We start from the raw sequence: 27,473 nt of genomic DNA, 5'->3' as shown, positions 1-27,473 counted from the left end.
AACAGTCACTATGGAAACAAAGTTTTTGATTTGCTATTAATAATCCAGCATCGGGTAAATTGTGCAAGAGATAAACTTGCTCTCTTTTACAGGAAAATACTGTAAAAAGAAACGGACACATGTTTCTCTAGATATGCGTTCATGTGTCAGACCTCCCTCACGGACCATGAAGGACTATAACTGCTACAAATCATCTCATAAGGACAATTTTAATTTTGTCTTAAACATAGAACTCCATAAAACTCCTGTCCTGAAATAACACAACAAATTCAGGTATGAATAACCCATAGGGTATTTATGTTATGTTTAATTAAGATTAATGCACATTAAAAAAAACAGCATACTCACATTCTTATGACTCATCACGTACTAAAGTATGCTATAAGATTTGTATTTTTTTCTACAATAATATGCAATGACAATATTGTCAGTGCATGTTACCATGTGAAAAATACACCATCTGTAACAATTACTTCTCACGTTTCATTACTTCTTTCAAATGTCTCCAGTATAGATGTCCATCTATACTGTCCATCATAGATGTTGGCATTTTAACTTGCATACCACTGACATGTCCGGGTTTGTACGGTGAATCTCCAGCTGCTGCCACATGTCTTTGTAATTAAACCAGATGGGGATTAATAATGCACAAACAGGCGACAGCACTTTCACTGCAATCAACTCAAATCCTCTCTAGCCGTCCTTCTTTCCTCATTTCTCTTACTTACGTTAATCTGTCTATCCGCCCCCACACCTCTCTTTTTCTCTCTGTGTTTGTTTCTGTCTCCGTCCAACCCATCTCTGTCAAAACTACGTCCCTACAGCCAGAAATCCAGCTCCATTCTGGCTCCCCATCCCTGTCACCTGCTCTGTTTCCTGGCTTCATGCTGTGTTCACTGTGGAACAGACATCCCGGTGTGTCCTGCCGCCCTTTGATTTTCAGCTCAAATTAAAGCTTTCCTACCGTACGGGTACACAACCGAGGACACACAACTCTAAGACTGAACCACTGATCCTCCTCTGGGCTATTGTAAATAAGACAAGTGGGTTTATTTTACGAACCTAAGCACATGATCTAAAGGACATGGTGCGTTTAGGGTGTGTCCTTATCTACTTGAAATTTGTTTTTGTTCTGCACTACACGCTATAGATTTGTACATTTACCCTGGGTGTGTTTTGCACATGACATGCAATACAACTCCCATTCCCTTAGAAAACCAGGTGTATTTGCACCTTTGCAGATTTGCTATTATAAAGCCAGGTAGTAAGTGAGAAAGCTTCTCTGCAGAAGAAACATTTTCACTATGTATACGAGCAGATCATTTGTGTGTGTGTGTGTGTGTGTGTGTGTGTGTGTGTGTGTGTGTGTGTGTGTGTGTGTGTGTGTGTGTGTGTGTGTGTGTGTGTGAAGCAGTGTGTTGTGCACCAGCTACACTGTAGCAGATATAACACAGTCTGTACTGTCAAACTTAATCTACTCTTCCAGTGAAATTGTTGGTCTCGATAAAATAGTTATGTGACTTTTATCTGCAACAGCAAAACCAGCTTTTTCTCATCAACTTTAAAGAAAGGATCGAAATGAACCTATTCTATAACTACTTTAATTTTCATACGGCTTCTCTGAACTTTCCTTGGCTTTTTTTCAAATATTGATTTACCATGCTCTCTCCAGTGTATGATGTTTAGTGTGTCATCATGGCTGGTTGTAGCGCCACTGGTCACATGATCGGAATACTGATATTTCCTGTGTAAATGCTGTAGCTCTGTTATATGTCACCACAAACAGTTATTAGTGTCCACTCTGTCCCATATCCACTGCACAAATTCATGCTGTGTTTCCATCTGTGAACAACCAGCTCACAGGTCTGTGATCAATGTAGCCACTGTGGATACATAGAATGTCTGTCCTTTAATATTAATGTAATGATTATAATATAAAAACTAATTTATATAACACTTTTCTAACAAGACAAGATGAAATGATAAAAGCGACTACAAAATAATGTCAATCAATAATATATCAAAATAAGCCACATATAAGTGAGAAATAAAAAATTACTAATCGAAAATAATTAAACGAATCTGATAAAATGGGGGGTTACAAGAATGCCATTGTATAAAAATGGTAGAAAAAATATATTTTAAGAGTGATTCAAAAGAATGTAAAGAGTTCTAAATTCAATAAAACAATTATAAGTAAATCGTCTAATCGTTTAATTTGGAAATGTTTTCTAATAAATGAGATTAATGTATACTGCTTATTTGCAAATCCCTTTTCAATCCCTTTGCCCTCATTACTTTGTCACAGCTGTATCGATTTTTTTACATCAGGTCTGTAAACAGCTCTTGAGTTTTCCTTTCACTGTTCCCACACTTAGCAGCAGACGTCAAGATTTCTCGACCCATGACATGGGCCATGTTGCCTTTCCGGACTTTTAAATGGCTGCACATGTTCTCATGCCGCGAGCAGTAAAGTGGGAAACTCTCTACAGTTTTAACCCAGAATGCATTTTAAAACCCATTGGGGACGGGACAACATGGGAAAGAGTGCGGAATCATTTAAAATCATTAGGGCTGATGGATTGTCCCCTGCCTGTCTCTGTAACTTATGTTGACCCTGGTAGCCCAAGCACTCTCGTATGACCAGCTATTGATTTGGGGAGAATAGTGTGTGCGTACGTGCATGTGTGTGATTGAGGGAGAGACGGACCAAATGAAAGAGCAAATAAAAAAGATATGTTTTTGGTATAGTAAATTTGTAACTGATTGTTGTCTGTCATCTCTCTCCCCGTCTCTCTGAATGAATCTCTGTGTTATTTTTGCTCGCACACACTGAACATCTCTCATTCTAAACTTTCTCAGACATCACGAGTGAGCTTATCGTCCTCATGCCTATATTCAAAATCCATTGCCTCTATTCAGGAAAGGAATGAAATAGAAATGGTTTTAGACCTTGATATTTTCATTAGACAAGCTGTGTTTGAGTATAGGTGTTTCCTCGCTGATGGTTCAAATCTTGCGTGCGAGAATCCAGCAAGGTTTTTTTGTTTGTTTATGACACGGAAATGGTCGTCTGGGCTGGAGCACAATCTGGTCGTCAGAAGAGGAACCTTTTGCTCCACTTGTTCCCTCACGCCCGTGCCTCTCGGCTACATTATAAAGGATTTAACACTGATTCGCCACTTTGTCTGAGGGCTCTCTGTTTCTGAGTGGAAGGTTCGATAACTCTCACTGGTGTGTGTGTGTGTGTGTGTGTGTGTGTGTGCGTGTGTGTGTGTTTGTGTGTGTGTGCGTGCGTGCGTGCGTGCGTGCGTGCGTGTCTGTCAGTGTGCACAAGACTATAGGGAACACTATATATAGGTTGTGTGATGCTGTGTCTGCCTTAGTGTCAAATGCATTGAATTACAATGATGACATAAACAGTTATTTATAGACTGCACTGAAAGATGTTATAAAATGTCCCGTTGCTGTGACAGTTTGTCGAAGGTGTTATATACTGTATGAACTGTATTATCTTAATTACAAAGATGTGTGTGTACAATTAGTGGAACTTGCTCAAATACAGACCCTCTGACCAAAGATACTGCATCATTGAAAGGGTTTTAACCACAAAAATTGGCCTGTTTCCGAATTTAGTAAACTCTCTGTTTTTTTGTGGTCGAATCGGTTAAAGCAAACTCTCATATCAGGCTACATCAGGACAAACTTTTACTATCAGGGCTTTATAATCCTGTCTGACTTCTCTATATGTTGCAGCTATTCAACAAACAAAACACACAGTTCATTTATACATGTCTCAGTAGTGTGTTAATGAATTGTATGTGTTGGGAATACGTGAAATGCATGAAAACAGTCCGATGTTACAGTCAGTAAACGGAGGCACAAGACGGAGCAGCGTTTGCTGTGAGTCATCTACAATAATCAGGCATTTAAAGGAAAATTGTAATTCAGTGCAGCAGCTTGGGGACGATCTGACCTTTTCTCATTTTACATTTCACTTCATTAAAACCACCATCTACAAATGTCTGGAGTCACTGGAGGGGATCAGCACAAATTATCCTTCATCTCAAAGTAGAAGTAATGTTTCTCCTGCCAGAGTTTCCAAAATTTTTGATTTTTTGTTGCAAGTTTCTGAGTGTCACATCAAGTGAAACAAGTATTTAGGAATGTGCTGAAGGTTGTACACTATATGAACCTGGTGTTTTATTACTCCTGCATTTGTTGTGGACCAACATCCCAAATCATCCCAAAAAATTGCACAATAAATGCATGATATATGGGGCAACACAGCTTTTCTGTATGGAGTAGGCATGTTGTCCCCGTGTTCACATGGATGTTCTCTGGGTACTCCCCCCACAGTCTGAAGACATGCAGGTTGGGGTTAGGTTGATGAAGTAAAGAGACTCATAATATGTGTGAATGGTTGTTTTTCTCTATCAACCCTGTGATATAGGGTTTAAAATGCCTCCTGCCCAATGTCAGCTGGGATTGGCTTCTGTCACCCCCCCCCCCCCATGACCATTACAGGATAGAGGATCATGGGATATAGATAATGGATGGATGGATTTGCATGATATGTTATGTTTTAAGCAACATCTTTATCCCATACCAATCAGAAAACCACATTACTCTGCACTATACCTCTGAATGCTTGGTTGCTTTGCTTCCTGCTTCCCAGATAGTGAGCGTCCCGCTGTCAACATGCTTTCATTTCAGCACGCGATTCAAAAATGTAGTTGAGGTGTAGCCACTAAGGAATTCAATGCTTTTCTGGGTGGTATTTTTATTTCTTCTTCATTATTCAGTGCTTGTCTGAGTGAACCAGAATCAAATGAATTCAAAATGATGATGAATATAGTTCAAACAAAAGGAAACAGCCACCTTTCTGGAGCAGATGAGTCTCTCAGCATGAGAGCTGTCCCACTTCATCTATTTTTCATCTGTCTCTTCCTTAACTCTCCCTCTTTATCTATCATTTAACACTGTCATATTTATACAGTTGTATTAGTGACATGTCTTATCACAGTCTCAGTTGTCTTCATCCTCCCTCGAATGGCAACGGCCTGTCTAGAAATCTAAAAATAAATACTTTTTCCTTGTTTTACTTTTCTTAATTTTTTTCGTTGTCTTAAAGGTCCAGTGTGTAAGATTTAGGTGAAAGGGATCTACTGGCAGAAATTGAATATACAATAATCCTAGTGATGTTTTCACTAGTGTGTAATCAAATTGTACAGATTGTTGTTTTCTTTACCTGAGAATTGGACCTTTATATTTAAATACTTTATACTTACATCGTGAGCGGGTCCTCTCTAAGGAGGCCGCCATGTTTTTTACAGTAGCCCAAACAGGACGAACTAAACACTTTTGAGTTTTTATGACAACTGAAGTCTACCCCAGGTTCTCCTTCATGTTTGGAAGGGGGGGTGAGGTGAGGGGTGTTCAGCTGCAACATGAAACTTCACCTCTCGATCTCACTAAATTCTACACACTGAACCTTTAAGGTTTTATTGTGACTGAGCTGTTGGATGAGAGGGAGAGAGAGAGAGAGATAATACCTCCCTACATTAGAGCGGAGGAGGCACACACTCCTGTGCGGGAGCTCAAAGCACAGGACAACATGTTACTGTGTCTGCCCTCGTAATTCTGTCCCAGACACAGATAAGACCATACAGGTTATGACTAAGACTTGTGACAGGCTACTCTTTCTCTTCCTCCTCTTCTTTTTGATTCAGTGCACAAACATTCTTATGCTCATAACCATAATAAGACACGTTCCAGAAATAACAATCAAGAGAGCCGCTGACAGATTCTGAGAATGACTACACATTATACACTCTGAGGCTGCAGCGATCGACAGAGTTAAACCATTCTTTGGAAAAATGACAAGTTGGAACCGTTACCAAGTCTGACCCAATCCTGAAAATCCACCCCTGCTTACGGTACCCTCAGCCCTTCAGCTCTGCCCTGACCTAATTCTCAGCACAGCTCAGCTCAGCATGGCATAGCCTGCAGTTCCTGGAATACACACACTCACACACACACACACACACGTATATATGCCCACTGTCTGGCCCACTTATGCAACTCCATCTGCACACAGCAATATACCCCTCCCCTAAAATTTTTAAGTCAACTTGCAGGCTTATCATGTCCATCTTCCCACAGTCTTTATCCATTGTCATAATCCCTTATCATCCATATCCCGTACTGGAAAAGGTTTCCACATATCAGCTAACTGTCTGGAAAAGACATTCCCTGTTTTGTTTTTTTAATCTCCACTCACAGAGATCCTCAGGGAAGCATCCTCTTCACTTTGCAGCTTAATCACACCAATACACAATTTGATAGGGACTTTTTTCAAGTAGATTCAAAACTGAGGAAAGTTGGATTTATTATTTTCTTAGAATACAGTGCTTGATGTTGTATTAGCTAATCTTCGTTAGCAGACAATTTACTGAACATTTACCAAGGAGCAACATTCTCCTTCCATTTGTTGTGTCTGCTGACAAATTCAAGTCAAATGTCTCCACCAATCCCTGAGCACAACGTTTTTGTTATGCTTGATATTTATAATTCAGTTGCAGTGGTGGGAGGTAATGAAGTACATTTACTTAATTACTGTACTTAAGTAAATTTTTCATGTATCTGATTTATTTTCAGGTACTTTTTACTTTTACCCCACTATATCAACAAATATCTGTGCTTTCTACTCTCTACTTTTTATTTAAGAAAATATGTATATTTGTACTTTTACTCAATAAAATGTGTGAGTACTTCCTCTATCACTGTTCTTTAGCTGCATAGTGACAACAGCTGCCTGCTGCTGGTAGAAATCAGACTGGTAAACATCGTTATAATGAAAACCGGTGTCTCACACTAACCGAAATCACAGTATAAAATGTGAAAATGTGCTCACAGTATCTCACACACCAGATGTCCAGATGTAAACTTGCCACATTCACCGTCTACTTTTCCATATTCTCTTTAGAACTGATCATAGCTGCCATTTTTAAGGGTAATATTTGTGTTTTCACTTTATATCTGCTAATGCATCCCCTATTTTGTTCTTAGTGCAGCTGTTCAGCTGTCTAGATATGGTTACGCAATTTCCTCTTGGTGAGCCAAGTGTGGAGTTCACTGAGGTCTCCAACCAAAAGTCACTGGCAGTGAGTCAAATACACCAGCACCATGGCAACACTCATATGCAACGATTATTAAGATGAAAGTGAACGAAACATGATGGTATCAGGAGATGATATTTGTTATCAGTAAATTAAATAAATCCTTTTTTTATTACGGTTGTGATTTTTAAAATGTCATTATACATGTATTCATCCTGAACCAGTTCAGTAGGCCACATACCACAATTACATATTGTATTATCATAAACAAATTAAATCATATTAAAGAATATCTCTTGCTTTCATTTTACTGTACCACAAAATGACAGGAGTTATATTTAGAATCAAACTATGTAAATGCTTTAAAATAAGTGTTTTTCGTAAGTGTTTCCTTAAACCTGCTTTGCTGGATTTTCTTTTGGCACTTGGGGCGATGCAACAGACTTTAAACAACATTGAGATATCAACTGATGTAGCAAACGTGTCAGTAAACATTTGCTGTTTTACATATTCAACAGACAGGGGGGGGGGGGACATTAGCATTCATTTGAAGTCTTGCCTCTGGCCTCCTGACAAATCTTAGTCTAAATCTCACTTTTCTTTTTGCTCTGTTTTTGTTTCGAAATCATTTTTGGCTACTAAATATTCCACTATATTCACGAGACAGTAGCTAACTGTCTGTATGTCACTTTGCGGGGCAGGTAGCATACAGTGAGTCTCTGGAGCTTGTTGGTAGAAAACAAGAAGCTTGCGGCTTCTGGAAACTGCTGATAAGAGCCGAGAGAGTGAATCGAAGCAGTGACTAGACTGAAAGACAAAAACAGTCAGCTTCTGAGGATAATGGTTGAGTTAGGTTGATGAATATCTCTGTGTTCACATAGAAACCTCTGTCATTTTACACATGGCCATTTCATCTATTTTAAACATAAAAATATTGATAAGCAGCTTTAAGGTCTTTTACTTAAGATCTCATTCTCTTACAATTCTATTTCTTAATAAAACCAGTATCTTGCTTACTTATACAAAGCTGATCTCGGATAATGGAAAGGATTTGGTTGCGCAGCTCTTTATGTTTGGAGGGCCCACTGGGCAAAGATGGTCTTTTATGTTTCAGGGCCAGTATCCCAGTTGGGCGTCTCTCAGCTCTTATTGGACCAGATGGTGCTTCCCTATGTCTCTCTGCCCTTTCCACAGTTACCATTTTGTCATCTGTTTACATAACTTCTTGACCAATTTCCCAGCAGGACAGATGGCGCGGTTGGTTGTAGCTTGAGAAATGTGGGATTTATAGGAACACAAAATACAAAGTGAAGGGAGGTTTCAATTCTGGAAAGACCACAATATATGAGGCATGTTTCCTTGCTTCTTTTTAAAAAATGGGTACATACCTAAACACGGCATATGTACTGTACATATTTGCATTGGCACAGGCACCTATGTAACACAGCAGATGGTGAGAGCAGACGTTAAGAGTGGGGACTGAGACCGAACTCCCATTAATAGCGTTTCTTAATGAGGCTGTTATAAGAAATAAAAGTCATTGGAACTCATTAGGTGGCCTGGTTTTAACTCTGTGCATGTCATTATTTTATGATTGTCTGTTAAGCTCTTTTATCTTGGTTTTATGTGCCTGTGGGGTTAGCACAAAAATATGCATGATGACATGTGAAATCCTTATTCCTTGGTTTTCATTTCCTTGGATGCACCATGTGAAACATTGTGGGATAAACATCTAAAAATTAAGACCAGACCACAATCTAGTATTTGGCAGGAGTGTGGTCTGTGTGAAATCGAGGATGTAGTTGAAAACTGTTTTGTAAGAGCAGTTAAGAACTGACATTATTGGGTCATATTCACATTTTGCCTGGTGTCAGCTGGTTTATTTGTTTTTAACATAGCCACGCTCCATATAAAGCTGTTCTCATTTGCATTTCTTTCTATTTCGCGTGAGACAACAGAGCGAGTGCGAAATAGCGACGGACACGCAACCCATCAAGACTACAGCAGCAACTTTACAATTACATAAATGCATAAATTAAAGATGATGGCACTATAATCTTGGATGTTTTTACAAGCAAAATGTATTTTCTCGTTCAGAGAGAAAGTTAGAACTCATTCAAGTCTACGTTATCTGCCATGAGGTTAAGTGAATTTAACGTGTGAAGAGGTTTGCCTGCAGAAGGAAAGACTGTCCTTGCTCAGGGGAAAGACTGATGACTCTCCTCCACAGAAAGAAGCTCAGGTTTGTTTAAAACGTTGCTGGATTGGTCTCTAAGTGCTTTTTAAATGAGTTAGTAAAGGGGCCTGAAATGTTGAGTGACAAAGGCGCTAAGTTGACAACACTGCCTGTAAATGCTCGCCTGATGCTTCAGAAGCTGTTTGCACAAATTTGAGTGGTGAGAGCAGTTCCGAACTCACTCACAGCCCAAAAGGTTGTTTGTAGCGACAGAAACTAAGCAACACAAAGTCTGAAAGTCTGTATGTTCAGAGACAGAAACTGGTCTGAAAGGTCTGAATACAGATTTTATACACAAAGGCACAATGTTGGGTACTAAAGTTCATGCTGTCTACAATTTCATGTAAATATTTACTCTGCTAGAGGCTCCCCACATTTAAATTTTGTTGCTGCTCCGTGTTTAAACACTTGTGTAAAGTATTTGCACAGTGTCTCTTCTCTGAACACGCCCTACTGTTTGGATAGTAGCAGTGAGCGTGTCTCTATTGTGTTAAGTTGCTAATAACTGTGCAGTAGTGTGTGTGTGTGTCTGTGTGTTTGTATCCTCTTCCTGGACATGGGCCCACCACTGGTGACAAGAACGTCCTGTTAGGAACAGGAACTGCTCAGTAAACACAGTTGTTTACCTAAGAATCCAACCGAAACCATTTCTGTCATTAAGCTATCAGCCAACTAACCACATGACTCTGCATCCATCAAATAGTCATCACAATCATACTCTTCATATTCTGAGCCTGTGCTGTGTCAGTGACAGGCAGAACATTGACTTAAGGTATGTTTTGCCCTTGCTTTCTACTAGAGATTTTCCTTTTGACTAAGCCATTTGGACAAGACATATTGAGCAGTTTGCAGCACTAAGTTTACTGTAACATCCATCTTCTTAATGCCTCTTGCATAACTCACAATAGAAGTATTATTCTTTTCTACAGGACAGGAAAATGGATGAGTGAGCCTTTGCTGTCAATAGGAGACAGAGGACAGGGTTTAATCATGTTCATCAGGACTGTTTCTCCCTGCAGTGTGTCAGCATTTCTATCAAACATGAACAATTTGCTTTATTCTCCTCTGCCTCCTTTCAGCTTTTTAGTATCTTTCTAATCTCACAATATCTCACTTGGATAAACAGTGACTTGTTATTGTAAAATTCATTGACAGAAGAACTAAGCAAACCAGTTTTGCATTGTCAACAATTTGTGACATTTGTCTGGTTTGAAGCAAGCTTTATATTAATAATTTAAAAATATTTGTATTTCTATAAATGGCAGCAATAAAATGTACCCTTTAAATTTGATACACTCAGAGATCTTACAACTGTGTTATTTGGTCTGCTCTGACCATAGACTTTATATAAAGATGGACATGACAGCTCCCCAAAAGTGAAGCCAGAGCATTTTCATTGCCCCCTGGTGGTTGGTTGCTAAATCCTGCCTCCTCCATGTTAGTGTATGAGATAAGGACCACATTAAAAAATCGAATACATTTTTGTCAAAGATGGTATCTGTCATTTTAGGTAGACACTGATGTTTCTACAAGTTCTTTACTCCCGCTAAGTTTGCAGACATGGCTAAAAACAAGCTGCAAACACAGCCTGTCATAACCTCTTTTTTTGTTAATGCGACAGTAACTGGTCCGCGCACAAAATCCCGAACAGATAAGCAGACTATGCATAATCAAAGACACATTAGTGTTCTCAGATTTTCTCAGGGTTTGTGTGAACCACTGTTGACACTTCCCCAGAGCCCCTTGGTCTGTCACTGGGTGCATGGAGAATGTCAACTAAATCCCCCAGATGCGACAGAGGAATTTGCAGCACTGACACCCTCCTCCACACCGCTGGATTCCTGCCATAACTAATGGTCTTTCTGTGGCAGTTTTACTTTCTTGTTGAAATGTGACCACAAGGCCTCACTCCCAGGATAATTGCGAGTTTGATCAGTGTTCCCTAAGCTTTGAGGTTAACGACAAAAGAAGCAGAATGTAGGTCACTTTGGATGAAGTGCGTTATGGAATCAGAGATTAAATATGCTTTTGGAATACTTCAAAGTTAGACGTAATTTCCAATTTTGTCTTTATCAGCACCATTCTAAGTACCGTTCTATGACACCTTTCACATCTGGATTGAGCTGATCAATGTTGACTTGTAGGATTCCTGTGTAGCTGATCATGAGACATTTGTAAAGACAATAGGTCCTTATTCTGTATATTTTAAACAAAACCGGCTGCACTGAAGGATAGAATACAAACTGATACAGTAACACAACATTTTGAGACACCCACAATGATTTGATAAAAATGTGTTACAGGATTGTCGGCAATCAGAAAAAAACAAGACAACATGTTTGATGTATTTCGGTTTGGTCTGCTATTGGCAAACTGTGTTGAGCCGTGGTTACGTGAGTTACGTGTCACTCAAGGAGCGGTCCTGCTTGGTAGCAAGTGTAGTCTCCTTCCTGAACCGATGTCTTCAGCAGATAAGTCAGTTGTGTCTTTGCTGGAGACTGCAGAGAAAAAGCTTTGTGTTCAGATTAAAGTGCATTTTTAACTCCCACCTGGATCACAGTGGTTTGGAGTTTAGTTATAATGCTGTGATATGTTGTTTTTAGAGATCAGCCGTATTTTACAGTTAACTGTAAAACGTCACTTTTAGGTGTACCAGAGCTGTGTGCCTGCCAATGCAATCATAAACGTTTTCTAACTTAGTTATTTAGCAGATTAGTGGAAATTCATTAGTGCCATTCTTAAATAAAACAAATCTAATCAACTAGACATGGACATATGTTTGACTATTTGACATATGTTTGACTGTTTGACATGGTCAGGTTAGTTTTAAATAATGAAGGGAGGAATAACAAACAGAACAGAGCTGCAGGTGACAGGATCTTACTGTGGTTTGTAATCATCACACCTCCTAGACCATCAGTCTCCACTAACATCTGTAGTCCTTCCTTGTTATAATTATAATGACTCTGCAGTCATGGTTGTGGTTCCTCTGTGTCCGCTCGCTGCAGAGAAACTGTACAAACTGTCAGCTGTCGCCCGTCAACATGTTTACACTTACCTCAGTCTGTCTCTGCCAACATACTGACTGTCTTGTCACGTATACTGATTAGATAAAGGCCTGTTCCAAAATAAACATGCATTTGTTCACTGTGCGTTGAGGTAGAGTCTGCGAAGGATGCAGAACCTGAGAAAGTGCATTTATTCAACTGTTGTTCTACTTAGAATCTCCTATAGCACCCACCCCAGGCTGTGGCTGTTCAACTAAAACAGCCACAGTTCAACAAAAAAATATAGAAAAGTTACTGTAGCTTTAATCTGATTTCAGTATATGAGCTTGTTGTCTATCAATCCAGTGTAGTACATCTGAAAAACAAAGGTTATAGTATGAAGTGGTAACTTTATTTTGATGAACTTGTGAACATTTTCTGATATGTTGATCATATTTATTGCACAATTATCAGGCAGTTGTAGTAGCATTTGTTTTATTAGTTTATTGCACATTGCAGTTTGTTACTTATCTTATCTTCACTGCCTCAGACTTAGTTCTGTAAACTTTATCCATCTATGTTGGAAACTTACTTAAGTGTGATGTTGCATTGATTCAGATTCGATTTGTTAATCCCAGGAGGACAAATCCTTTCCACTGCCTTGCCCATTCATATAAATGAAACTCAAAAATACAGAATTAAGAACACAAACTAGTAGCAGCATCCAAACATCAACATCAGACATCAGCAAGTTTAACATGTCTGCATGATAATAAAGAAGTGTCTTACATTTCTGTGACGACTCAGCATTCAATAGCCGGAAAGTGGGAGGAATGAAGGAATTTAAGTTTTGGTTTGTTTCCTGTAGGGCCGCATTTTATCTTTGCCCTGAGGGGTTTACAGAGAACTCCCTGAGTACAAGTTCAGACTGAAGAATAATACTTCCTGCTTTTCCGGACCACTTGCTTGATCCAGAAAGAGCACAAGTAATGTTGTATCTCAGTTATTTTATTTACAAATGTCTAACTTGTAAATAGCTTTTACTCCAACGTCGTAGGTGCAATTAAAACAGTTTAGCGCTTAATAATATCAAAGTGTCTGAAAAGCAAACAAATATACTACTACTACTTCTCAGTATTTTTTTCATCTTGAGTGAACTGGTGACTTGAAAGCTTGCAATTCATAGGAATCTTCTTCCATCAAAATACGTCTGTGATGACGTGAACGCAGCTTTGAGTGTTGTTTGTTTGATACACATTATACATTGGTTCTAATTACTGGAACATCTCTCTCTATATATATCTTTATCTATATATATATACACACAGTTGAGTGGTTCTTCACTCTGTTTGCTGTGTACGCCTCAAGGGTCTATTACCAAAGGTGTATGTATGAGAATAGAGTAAGCAGATCCCAGTGTGTGGGAGCTCTCCCTCTTGTTTATTGTAATAGCAAAATATTGCCAACCATATGGTATAAGAATAACAATATAAATTGTGTGTGTGTGTGTGTGTGTGTGTGTGTGTGTGTGTGTGTGTGTGTGTGTGTGTGTGTGTGTGTGTTTTGTGTAATCCTCCAGGGACGTGCACACGTATAGTGCACCTGAGAATCTTGTATTACCGTCACATCAATGCTTATTCTGCTTTACCTTCAACAAACAGTGTTCCGTCTTACGGATGTTCGTTACTTTCCATACAGTCTGTCACTGCTGTTGTATTATTAATCACTAACATAATATTGATTTTAAAATCTATGATTCTAGTCTTTGTACAGCTTTGGCTCTGAGTCAAAAATCTCTTGACAAATGGCTAAAACACCAGAAGCTTAGAAGTGTCTGCCTCTGTTGAATTGTTCGCAGGAAAAATGATTCAACTACTTTGAGTTCTGCTGTTGTACTTTTCTTGAATTATTTATTTGGTAGGGAGACACACGCAGAGAAAACAGAAAGAAGTTTAGTGGTTTATGCCAGAGGCCATCAGATCCAGTAGCTGTGGTATCGGTACACATTTGACGACAGTGCTATATGGTTAAATATACATTTTAAATAACATTTAAATGTCTTAAGTGTCTTTAGATAAATGGTAAATGCTGTTTATTTATATAGAGCTTTTCTAGTCTTGATGACAAGTCAAAGTTCTTAACAGTACAGTGTTGCCATTCCTCCACACATTCATACAGTGCATCTATGTGTCTCTATTACACATCACTCACACACTGTCGGCACAGCTATCAACCTTATGGTTAGTGGACGACCTGCTCCACCTCCTCCTCCTCTACCTGGCCGATGAAAAGATAATATCACTTCAACCCCACCAATGTGCAAAAAAGGACTAAAGCATGGAGTTGCTCTGTTATGTTAATAGGAGTTGTGATAAATGTCTGAACCTACAATTTGTACATTCATACACATACATTCATATATAAACTACTGTCCTAGACACACACTCAGACACATTTATGAAACATCACTTATTGTAAGTTTAAGGTGTTGCAGTATTATCATCACTAACCTTAACTCCATAATCATGTTGAAAGCTAACGTGACACAGAAAAAAAATACCTTTTACTACATTACCATGCCAGAATGTCAACTGTGGTCATACAGTTGATTGATGCATGGTTGAGACTTTTAAATTTAAATTTAAATCACTCTTTGGCTAGCATCAAAATTTGTCCCTCAGATAAACATCATATCTGTGTTTCCAAATCGTTCCACCACGTTGTAGCTTCTCCAAAAGCAGCAGCAGCAACTCAAAAGACTTCAGGTGGAGGCTGAAGTTAAAAATAAACATTATCTGGCATCAAAAGACCAAAATTCTTCCAGCACTTACATGTACGTAGCCAAGATATCATGAAAGCAGGAGTTATTTTTTCTCTATGTCACACATGCACATGAAAAGCTGTGGCTACACACATGCAGTGATAAATGACAAGAGGCTGACCCGTGTGTTTGTGTCTCAGGGGAGCGTTCTCTGAGGTGGTCCTGGCCGAGGAGAAGAGGACTCAGAGGTTGGTGGCTATCAAGTGCATCCCTAAGAAGGCGTTAGAGGGCAAGGAAAACAGCATTGAGAACGAGATAGCCGTCCTGCACAAGTAAGTGGACTTCAGAAATAAATGACGCTGTATTTCTTTGTAATGTAACATGATGGTAACATGTAAAACTAGAATGGTACTCAGTAGAGAGCAAACCTCTGCCAAGGCCCAACAGTCCCACATTTAACTCGACTTGATCCACTTTTTTATTTGGACTCACATCAAATTTCACACACTCATAGATAAAAATCCCCTAAATATTTTCACCAAGATCCATTTCTCATTCCCTGGAAAATGTGTGAAAATGTCCAAACATGTTGAAGAGAGTGATTAAACATTCCTCTATCTGCTCCGTTGTCTGGATCTTCACCAAAATGTCATGGGTTCTTGCTTGGCCCATGTCCCATCCTTCCATCAAGTTACATGGAAATCTGTTCAGGTACTTTTTTCGTACTCCTGCTGACAAAGCAAATGCGGGTGAAAACATAACCTTCCTTGGCAGAGGTAATAACAATAACAATGTTCAGCATTAGCCTGCATCTGAAATACTATCTACAAGGTTCAAGATGGTTAATTTTTCATCACTGTATCGCTGTTACTGCATCAAGTATGTTGTATCACATTACTGGATATGATACATGTCGTATATGACTGTTGTAACACAATCTATTTTGATACATGTAATATGCATCATATTGAACTTTATCTAACTTGTCACCTGAACTCTGTAAAATTTGCATGTTTCGATCTTTATACTCCAGCATTAAGGACTTGGTAGAGTTTAAGAGCCAGGACCCCGCTGCCAGTGTCTCGTCCGTGCTGGTTTTATTTTCCTCTGTCCTGGTTAATCAGGAAAATCTTCAGAAGTCACGGTGAATAGTTTTCACTGGAACTACTTTCTTTTGAAGAAATAGTTTGTTTCCTGACTAACAGCCTTGAGACAAAGACACAAAACTGATGTTTTTAATTATCATTATTATAGCTGTATTGTTCCCGTAGAAACTATAGGCGGCAAAATGTGGGAGAACTGGCCTTGGTCTTTTATACCAAAATGAACGGGTATATTCAAGTGTTTTAAACACAGATAACCTGCAATTAAAAGGCGATTTACTCCTTGACCATTGCCAGTGAAGGGGTTAAACCCCCCCCCCCCCCCATCTTAGAAAGTGAGACGTGCTATCACCTCGCTGTCTTGCCAGAGTTGCATTTTGCACAGTACGATGAAAGAAAATTGCATTTTGTTCTAAAAACAATAAGTACACAAACACTCCAAAATAAAGAAGAAGAATAAATGTGCGCATTCGCACACTGTCTGTCTACTGCAGAGTCATGTGACCTGGGAGTGAATATTGATTATTCTCATTGCAGAAAAAAGCCAGATGTTAAGTGGGTTTTTTGACCTGTGGAAAAGGAGCTCTCTTATACACTTATATTCTCTTTCTGAGATCATGGTGTTGTATAATCTGACCTAAAACCTGAAGGTTTGCACCTTTAGCCCTTGTTTCTATAATATGCAGTCATATCACACTGATAAGAACTACTGCACACGCTCTCTCTCTCTCCACCTGCACAAGGCATTTAATGTTTATTATATTAAGACAAAGGCAAGTGAGGATAACACAGCTGGTGATTGTGGAGCAATTCGAACTTATTTCTCTTTAGATGTGGTGGAATTACAGGCCACAGTGAAAAGGGCTGATCTACATTGGGTCCAAAGTTATTTTTAGAGCTCTTGTTGCCTGGGTTACAGGAGACACACACACAACTCAAGCCAATATACAGCTATGATCCCTCCTGAGGTGAGCGTGGTGGAATGAAGGGGGGGGTTAGTTTGCAGTTTGGATACCGTTTTGACGAATGGAGTAAAACTGAGGAAAAGTTGGCCTGAAAAACGTGGCCCCCTCTTCATCTGTGTGAAGTTCGTACAGACTCATGATTCTTCATGATTCTTGATGGAAAAAAAATCTGATATGTTTAGGTGACTGATATTTATGAGTGTGTGGAATTTGGTGAGGATCCAAATAAAATCTGAATCTAATGAGTTTAAATGTGGTTTCATGAGGGGCTGTTGAGCCTTGGTGGAGGTAAATGCCCTGTCATTCTAGTTACATTACACTGTTCCATCCTGTGAGGCAAGAACTTGTCATCTTCATGTTATTTTAAATGACTTGTGTGTGTCACTGTACATCGACTTGTGTTTATTTGATGTTTCCAAATTGCATGTTCTTTTATTCAAACTCTATAAGAAGATTGAAATATAGTACCTGATGGTTCCGTTTGTGTTGGGACAGATGGAAAGCCAGATGATCCTCAGTCTCCTGACTGTTCTGATTACTGTCAGATGGCTGCCCAGCCTAGTGGTGGTTTGATAAAGCACAAATAGCCAAGTGAGATCATCACGTTGATGCGCTGGCTGCTCGTCTTCCTCCAATGAATCTAGACCAAACATTTACTCAAACGCTGATGTGCAAATCCAGTGACTAAGCTCACTCTGCTGTAGTCATGTGTAGCCATGTCCAATTAGAGGACTAGCCTTTGAGAACCTGAAAAATGTCAAGTTGTTCTATCTCAGTAAAGATGAAACTGGGAAAGGTTTGTATCATAATTATTGTGACCAAAATTATCACAATTATCAGGGTATGTTAAAGTGTGATTAAATGTAAGTTGAATAATATACACCAGATTTTTACTGGATATTATATTATTTGTTTATTATATTATTTGACTTGCTAACTTTTTAACTATCAACCAATTAACCAAGGTACTTACAGTTAATCAGGATTGAAAAGGTATAACTATTCATATAACTACCTTAAAACCAGTAACCCTTTCATTTCTTATCTCATTTAGAATTTTTGTTTTTCTCACCACACGTTTCTCGTCAAGTTATTGACTCAGTTGTTAAAAAGTCGTCTAAAGTCTTCTAAGGAAGGAAGTTGTGGAACTTCTTACTCACTATCCTTAGAATGGTAACATTATGTCATTCTGTACAAGCAGTAAGTAATAGTACTACTACCTGAATGAAGCTGAACTTGTAAACATGTAAACATGCTGAACATGTAATGTAAATCATCATTCTAATATGGTTATGGAGGTTGAGTTTTTTAAATGGAGATTTCTCTTGGACGTTTATGGTTATATCTCCTGAAATGTGCATGATCTCTTTTGTGTGAAGAAACATTTTACAGAAACCAGATTTTAGAAAACACTTCTCCCTCCACAGGAGGTTTAAGATCCAAGGGTATGATGCATTCATTCGTTCATTCATAAAGCCCACTAACTGATCTGGGGATAACAAAATTGTGCATGATAAATCTTAAAAATACAAATTTTCAAAGGTGCAAACAAAGGAAAATAAGAGTGATGCTAGTTGACCTAAAGGCTGGTTAAAAAAATATAATATCTGAGACAAAGCCAGGCTTATCCAAAAGGTTAATTTAATGTGTGTGTCATTATGTGAGAACCTCAACAGACTATAGATTTAAGAATCAGTAGATTTGCTGGTTTCACCCACGTGTCAGTTACAGATGTTACAGGGTCGACACTGCTGTTCTCTAATTTGCTGACATCTGGGCTCTGATGCCTTGTCAGACTCATGGGTGCTGACAGAGGTTAGCAAATGACTCACCAGCCCTCAACAGACATTTCCGCTCTCTGACAATCACTACGGCCACTGTCCACTATCTCTGTGGTCATCACCCACACAAACACATACGCTCAGAAATCCATATCAAACACAGCGACTCGGCTGCATCATGCATCTGACCTTATCTCATTGTGTGTGAAAAGTGCACGCTCGAGCTGGTTTCACATGCGTCTGCTCACTGGGCAGGTTTAATCCATCATTCATCCTCCACTGGGTCCATCTCTAAGCAGATGAATGAAGGTGTCCGTGCATTGTTACAATCTGGATCAGACTCATTGCTGTAATCCAGCATGAGCTGAGTCCGACACATACTGTACCTGAGGTACGGCTCAGACACGTGGCTTTTTGTTGCCTTGCAGCTCAGCAACTGTCACATGCATCGTGGGGTAAATTAAACACACCGCAACGCGGCGTGCATGATGAGGGCAAAAAGAGGAAATCATAAAAGAGTAAAAAAGTCTTAAGAGTTAAAGGCAGCCTGTGGAGTTCCGATCTAAATCTGGGGAGTCACCTTCTCACCCCTGTCAATGCACCCACGGGTCTCAGGGGGGCAGCAGCTCACAGAGTTCAGCCAATTAGGGAGCTGCATGCCACCACACAGTGTAGCCTCGCCTACAGCCTTTAAACAGTACACGTGACTGGTGGAGGAAGCTGCATGGTGGGTGCATGCACAACCATGTATCTACTTTGTATAATGGAAATGACAAGTCAAAATGTGGTAAAACATTAGAAGAAGAATAAAATGAACAACTCATTGTCTTCCTCTTCTCCCCCTCCTCGCAGGATTAAGCACGCCAACATCGTGTCTCTGGAGGAAATATTCGAGAGTAAATCTCACCTCTACCTTGTCATGCAACTGTGAGTATTCACATATGTGAGGGTTTGTGTGATGTGTGTTTCATCTCCCACACACTGCATGTCACACGCCATTAATTGCACTCTGTAGCTCACTAGCGTGTGCATGAACACAAACACACACACACACACACACACACACACACACACACACACACACACACACACACACACACACACACGCAAACCGTGTACTATGCCTACTCATGAACACCAGTGGGGAGTTTGCCCTCACACCTGCAGCCTGACAGCCTCCCACCCACCTCAGCTCCTGAAATGTCAGAGAGAGAGCATGAGAGAAAGAAGAGATCAGGATCAGCAGCATTATTCACCCAGAGGCTCCTGACAACATCAATCATTCACAAATGAATCACAGTTAGTGGGAAATCAGAGAAATAAAAGCCGGAGGCAGAGAGGAAGGGGTGTGCATTCATGAGAGAGAAGGATTAGTGGGGAAATTCTCTTCTTTTATATTTGTGTTTATTTTTAATGACTGTTCAGACCCTTTCAATAAAATGTGTTCTGTCATAAAAGCATTTGTGTGACCTTGCAATACTTCCCTTATTTAAGGTTTCATTAAACACCCGGTGCCTCTTCAGTTTTATGTCAACATCATAAATTCAAAAACACGTTTCAGTGAGATGTAAAACTAATGAGGGGAACAACGCTGCGTCATGAGGGAATAGAAAATATGTGGTCGAGGTGACGTAAAGGATATTTTTGTCCTGACTGAGCTGTGACAGAGGTTCAGTCACTTTTTGAAAACACCTAAATGTTCAGTGATACTCAGTTACTCTGCAAGATTCCTCACCTTCCCTCTTCTTCTTCTTTCTTTTGCTTTTATCCTTTCCTTTTCTCTGTAACTGTCCATCTTCTATAAATGTTTTTTTCATTAGTCCCCATAATGTAAATCATTAAACTCTAAGGTGAAGAGGTGTGTGTGTGTGTGTGTGTGTGTGTGTGTGTGTGTGTGTGTGTGTGTGTGTGTGTGTGTGTGTGTGTGTGTGTGTGTGTGTGTGTGTGTGTGAGAGAGTGTGAGAGTGTGAGATTAGAGGAAACACACCCTTTTAGTTTAGTAGATGCGCAGAGCGAAGGCTCCCTCTAGTGGCTTCAAGCTTGATCACAATGTGTGTCTGGTTGTCTGTGGTTTCATTCCTTCTTCCACTTTCTTAATACATTAGTTTATTACTCCTACAGTTTATCCTGCCATTCGGGAAAAGTTTTGAGTTAATATCTCCTCTCTGGCCTCCTTAAATACATCTTCAAATCTGTGTTTGATCCTTCACATTGATACACAGATGTCTCCCTCTCTGTGCAGGGTGTCTGGCGGGGAACTCTTCGATCGCATCATAGAGAAGGGCTTTTACACAGAGAAAGATGCCAGCAAACTCATTCAGCAGATTTTGGATGCAGTCAAATATCTCCACGATATGGGAATTGTGCACCGGGACCTCAAGGTCAGTCAGGAGTCAGAGATATATATTTTTACACCCAAACAGAAATGTTTTTTTAGTATCTGTAATTTTTTTTACTATACTATAGTATTTGCTGAAAGTAAACTCAGATGTTGTATTTGCAGCCGGAGAACCTGTTGTACTACAGCATGGATGAAGACTCTAAAATCATGATCAGTGACTTTGGTCTGTCTAAAATTGAGGGATCTGGCAGTGTGATGTCGACTGCCTGTGGAACACCTGGATACGTCGGTAACGAAAAATCAAAAAAATCACTTTGTAAACAATCAACCCGTGTTCCATGCAGTATTAGATAGAAGCACAAATTTGTTGATCATGGGTTTTGTTGATATAGCGGTTAGGATTCCTGGTTTTCACTCTGGTGGCCCGGGGCAGGACATAGAGCGAGCTGTCCTCTAATCAGAGAGTTGGTGGTTCCATCCCCGGCTCCTTCACTTTGCGTGCCAAAGTGTTCTTGGGCCAGGCTCTGCACCCCAGATTGCCCCTGCCAACAGTGTGTGATAAAGTGCTGCAGATAGATTCACTGTATGTGTGAATGGGTGAACGGCAAAACTGAAATATTGTTATATACATAAAATAATTCAGTATCTCATAGACATTCAACAGATTCAGCAAGTTAGTTATGGCTAATTTTGTTCTAGAAGATACATGGATGTTGGTTTTGGTTTCTGTGGACTTCTGTAGCTGGTAGTAGTTGATTTAAATAGGTACGGTCTAGATGCACATATGGAAAATCGTGCATATTGGTTTTTATTTTATCTTAACCGCATTACCTTGTCTTTGTTCTCTCAGCTCCTGAAGTGTTGGCTCAGAAACCCTACAGTAAAGCAGTGGACTGCTGGTCTATTGGTGTCATAGCCTATATTCTGTGAGTACACATTTAAGACACAGACTGAAAAATTCTGCACTGACACAAGATTTGAATAGTTCTAAAATCTTTATTTATGTTCCCAATCAATCAAGATGCTTAACCTTAATGTGTAATATGAAACATGACACCTGTCCTGTGTCCTGTGTCTCAGGTTGTGTGGTTACCCTCCCTTCTACGATGAGAATGATGCCAAACTGTTTGAGCAGATCCTGAAGGCAGAGTACGAGTTTGATTCTCCTTACTGGGACGACATCTCTGACTCAGGTATCAATCCAGTTTTCCATAGGTGTTTAGTTAATAATGTAACTCTCTTTATTACTCTTTTTTTTGGATGACTCTTATTGTTACTGAGCTCTTTATTTATATGTGTAACTCTCTTATTAAGCTAATCAGAAGAATGATGCTATCTGAAATTGATCATCTGTGACTTGATCCTTGTGTCATTGCTCTGGACGAGGATCCGTCCAGATTTTAGGACAAAAGATACAGTTAATGGAGGCATATGGGAATTAACTCAATATATGTTTTGTCTTATTTTTCAGCAGTTAGACACTGAATTATTTTTAAATTAATAAACTGTATCCATTCTTTGACTGATGTCACATTGTAACTCCTTCATAGATAAATAGACTGTACCAGATCTGAGCAGCCGCTGACTCATGAGTGTTATAACCTTTGTCCTTCATTACAGCTAAAGACTTTATAGTCCACCTGATGCAGAAAGACCCGGGCACACGTAACACTTGTGACCAGGCGCTGCAGCACCCTTGGTACTGCTCCTGTACTCAATCACACATTCACATTACAAAGAGCTCTTATTAAAATCATCACTCCTTAACTTTGGGGATTTTCCCATTTAACAAATCTAGTGCCCTGTGTATTGTACTGTACTACACTCATGACACTCATTGTTTCCTCTCTTTGTCAGGATTGCTGGAGACACTGCTCTGGATAAGAACATCCACGAGTCCGTCAGTGCTCAGATCAAAAAGAACTTTGCTAAAAGCAAGTGGAAGGTGAGTCAGACCTCCGGTTTATTGTTGACACAATTTGTTGTCGAAGTATATACTGCTTTGTGAAGATCCCATTCGTAATTACGATGAGATTCTACTGTAATTAATGTTCGGTTGTTTGTGCGGCCTTTCCTCTGCAGCAAGCGTTCAATGCCACAGCGGTGGTTCGTCACATGCGGCGTCTCCAGCTAGGCACCAGTCACGAGGGACCCAACCCCACCCTACCAGCGGAAGAAGGTATCCGCCATGTCTCACTTTCCGTCCTCTGCATTGTTTTGCTTATCTCACCCACACGTAGTTGTGAGAGTGGTAAATATAGCGGTGTCATGTGCAGTGTCAGCAGCACTGATAACGTGCCTGGTGTCTTTCTCTCTCTCTCTCTCTCAGGGGCTTGCTGTGAGGGAGGCTGCTCCCCGAACGTCGACGGTGGTGCCGACCCCCTGTCCAACTGCACGTACCGCTGCCACTCGACCAGCAGGGTGTGATCCCTGCCCCTGCTCTGCTCACCTATCTAATCAGTCCCACTGACTTTCCAATTTTAACCCCCACGGTGGAACCAGAGGCACCATCTGCCCCATTATCTGGTTAGGAATACAGTGTCATTCCAACCTGTCGCCTGCAGGGGGAGCAAGCCTGTCCAGCCTGTGAAGGAAGACATAGAAGGTGAAAGAAAAGGAGGAGGAGGAGGAGGAGGGAGACTTGATGACAATGATGATGATGAAGCACCACAGTGAATCGTTTTTACAGACTGGGCTGATAGTTTGGGATGAGTTGAGATGGGGAGACAAAGCTGAGGAGGTGAAGAAGCTCCTCCTCAACCAGCTTGTCAGGTGACATGTTTTTGCTGCAGCAGGACAGAGCTTGTTGGACACGGTTTTTACTCATCTTTTTTTTTTATTCAACCTGTCTCTTTGTTTGTTTTATTGTTCCTTGTTATATATTGTTATATATTTTTGTGTTGTCTTTTTAACCTCTAGCTGTTAGACTTTGTAGTGTAAATCCAGAAACAGCATCTGCATGATTAGAGACATAGATTCCCCACATGCATGTTTTGTTATCTATTGCAGAAATGCAGCACAGCAGTAAAATGCAAGTGATGGAGTGTTGTGTGCAGAGTTTATCAAGGGTTGATAAGGGCAGATGTTGTAGTATACTGAAATTAAACTGGGTTTAGTATACAGAACTACAGTATGTCTTCAAGTCACGCTTTTAGACAATCAGTGACATCATAGTTTATGCAATGAAAACTCCATCCATCTACTATGTAGCCTTTCTTCTGGTGATATGGTGTTCCCACACAGTGGTTGTGCTTTTTTCAAAGTTTCCCCCAATTTCTGACATTTTTAACCCAGAACCTCTTCGAACACTCCAGCACAGGGATATATACCTTTGTCTAAGGTGCCTTTAGGATTAATATATAGTACAATGGGTTAATTTCCAGGTAGCTTCTGAAAAGTGTTGTCTTTTTCTGCAGAGTTCTTGCAGAACAGGCATTTTTCTGTAACTTCAGATTTTGTATGTGTCACATATTCAGCTTTAAAATGCAGTTTATATGCTTTTTTTGTCTCAAAGTTATGTACTGTAATCTCAGACAGGAGGCCCGTGCACGTACAGTGCCGGTTGTCATTACAATCAACCGCATATTGTTTTTCACAGCATCTACTTTAAATTTAAATAATATTCAAATAAAGACAAAAAAGCATTTGAAATTATGTTTTCAAGGCTCGTGAGCTTTACCGAGAGCAGCATTTATTTAGAAACAAAATGTGTTCATGTATCTAAATACAGTTTTTGCAAAAAACAAACAAACCTGAATAGTTTGCTTAGTGATCCTCCTTATCCTCAAAACTAGTCTGACTGTGGGATTGTGGGAATCCCAAAAAAGAAAAGCAGCCAAAATTTGATATGCATCTGCTTTCAGGATTATGAAAAAATGTTAATATGCATCTGATTGAACCACTCCGTCTTTACAATGGTGAATACAGAGAGCATTCTTTTTTTTTTCATTCACTCTTCTTAAAGGTGGCGCAGTGTGGGTTATTGTATTGGTTTTTATAAAGAATCCTATGCTTTGAATTGTTGTAGTGCAGAAAGGCATGGAGTAACAAATGCAGAGGAGCTTAATGCACATTTGTTGTAGTCCTCTGGGCCTTTTACAGACATCCTGCATGAGGACCCTCCATCATCTGATCACTCCATCCTAAACTTTGTAAGGATAACCGTTTGTTTTTATACATTGATGGATTTAAAGCATTGGTGTGTTCTGGGTATATTTGCATGATGTAGCTTGAAATTTCGTAAATCCCATGATTAATAATGAATAGTGCTCCTTGTGATGATGTTACAGTGGCCAAGAGATGCTGAAGGTGATGGCAACAGGAGACATGTTTGTCAGATTGTCTTTAAAACATCCTGCAGATGAGTAGAGCAGCACAAGTGGTAATATTATTCCAACATGACAAAGTATTTCTCAGTGTTGCTGCTTCAAAAAGTACTTTCCAGCTTTATTCAGCATCAGGTCGGCGTTGTAGTGTATTTGACTGGTGACTACAAACTGTAAAGCATATAGTCAAAAGAGTGGTCGTCAGTGTGAACTGTTTGTACGTCCTAACTGTGACGATGAGACACCCAGTCCAGCACAGGAAAGCTCCTGCATAGGGGCAGCTGTCATCCACAGTCCTATGAATGTTGAAAGACTGATAATATATATGGTTAATTATATAATATGAGTAATGAAGACAACTTGATTTGTTGCCACAAACACTGATCATTGGCTGAGTCTCCTGCACTATCATTTAGCTCCCGTACCTTCTGGAGAGGATAAACTTATTTATTGCAATAAAAACAAAGTCTTTACCTACTATATACACAGGAATGCACTATATCCCCCGTAGACCAGATTAGAAATATGTCCGACAAAACTATTTCAAGGTAAAAGGAAGAGTGATATTTAAAGATATTCGATTCTGAGGTGAAGAACCAGGAAACGGAAAAGTAAAGGTTTTTACATTCCAGTGTGATGAAACAAGTGATTATGAAATATATAACCATATCCCATGACCTCACCTCTCAACCACCTCGGTATGGAAATAGCAGCGGTGAAATAGAATTATAGTTGAGGAGAAGTTACACTAACCTTGCCCTCACAGTTGGATAACTACAGGGTATATTATGATCAACCGCCACAGCTTTTGCATTAAAAAGTGATCATTTTTACAGCATTATGTTCCTGGGTTTTGCAGAGAGAGCAAAGAGATTCTTTGTGTGAAGGCTTCTCCTTTAATCGCTCATAGAATTACCAGTGTCTGGTGAGATTTGTTGTATAAATGAGTATTTCTACCATAAATATGTTGCCTTTGAAATAAATGCTGTTTGGGGCTACAGTACCTCCTGTATACACCAATGCAATGCATCAGGGGTTTTTGAAAAGTGAATATTGCTCAGTGTGAAAGCCAGTGATTTGTGCTTGGATCATATTTGTAAGTGAGACATACAATAAAATCCCTGTCTATGCATCATGGAACCGACCAGAGTCCTTACCTTCCATTTACGTCATGTACTTAATAATGTCTACATATTATGCAATACATGATGAAAGAAATATTGAGCAAATGGCTTATGCCCAAACAGAAACAGTGAAACAACTGATAGCTAGGATGATGTTATTGATTTTTATATCTTTATTCCCTAACATGTTTTTTATATATATTATTTTACAACACAAAACAAAGCTGTTTAGAAACAAACTCAAGGAAACAACCTGTAAATGAATATAACTTAACTTGCACTTCAATAAATTTAAATGGAGAGTTTAATAGGAGGCTAAACCGCAGTAAAATGCGGCTACTTAGCTCAGATAGGCTTGTTAAATCAGTAGGGACTAGTTAAAAAGGCTGTTTTTCTTCTTTTTAAGATTTCCGTCACATTTCTGGCTATTTCGAAGACAGGAAACACCGAGAGGCAAAACAGTTTAGCATCAGTCAAAGTGCTTTTCTCCGTCCAACTTTAAATGAATCGGCCGTTTGGTTTTAGCTGTTTTGTTGTAACTGCAGACTTGTTGTGCGTCCAATACTCGGAAAGTCATCAAAGAGTTGCTGACGTCATCATTTATAAACCGATTTCCATAATCAAAATAGGAGCTTTTAATATGAACTTGTTGTCAATAAACTGCATAGATATTGGGAAAAGGTGTCATGGTGTTGTCTATTAGCTCTAATCATAAAAATACAAGAAACT

General features: G+C 39.5%; 1 protein-coding gene across 2 annotated transcripts in view; it reads left to right on the top strand.

Annotated features, from left to right (window-relative positions):
* Positions 1-26,760, top strand: part of camk1b (calcium/calmodulin-dependent protein kinase Ib) — a 37,748-nt gene extending 10,988 nt beyond the window's left edge. For both annotated transcript variants that reach the window (XM_034585270.1, XM_034585269.1), the window contains 10 exons: positions 15,306-15,437; positions 19,807-19,881; positions 21,197-21,335; positions 21,458-21,584; positions 22,146-22,221; positions 22,376-22,488; positions 22,916-22,994; positions 23,153-23,240; positions 23,378-23,474; positions 23,625-26,760. In XM_034585270.1, coding sequence (XP_034441161.1) covers positions 15,306-15,437; positions 19,807-19,881; positions 21,197-21,335; positions 21,458-21,584; positions 22,146-22,221; positions 22,376-22,488; positions 22,916-22,994; positions 23,153-23,240; positions 23,378-23,474; positions 23,625-23,722 — 1,024 coding nt within the window. In that variant the 3' untranslated portion in view covers positions 23,723-26,760. The remainder of the gene's footprint in view (positions 1-15,305; positions 15,438-19,806; positions 19,882-21,196; positions 21,336-21,457; positions 21,585-22,145; positions 22,222-22,375; positions 22,489-22,915; positions 22,995-23,152; positions 23,241-23,377; positions 23,475-23,624) is intronic.
* Positions 26,761-27,473: the final 713 nt, after the last annotated feature.

This window comes from Hippoglossus hippoglossus, chromosome 5, assembly GCF_009819705.1.
Source record: "Hippoglossus hippoglossus isolate fHipHip1 chromosome 5, fHipHip1.pri, whole genome shotgun sequence".
Taxonomy (NCBI): domain Eukaryota; kingdom Metazoa; phylum Chordata; class Actinopteri; order Pleuronectiformes; family Pleuronectidae; genus Hippoglossus; species Hippoglossus hippoglossus.
This window is presented reverse-complemented; position numbering and strand designations above follow the sequence as displayed.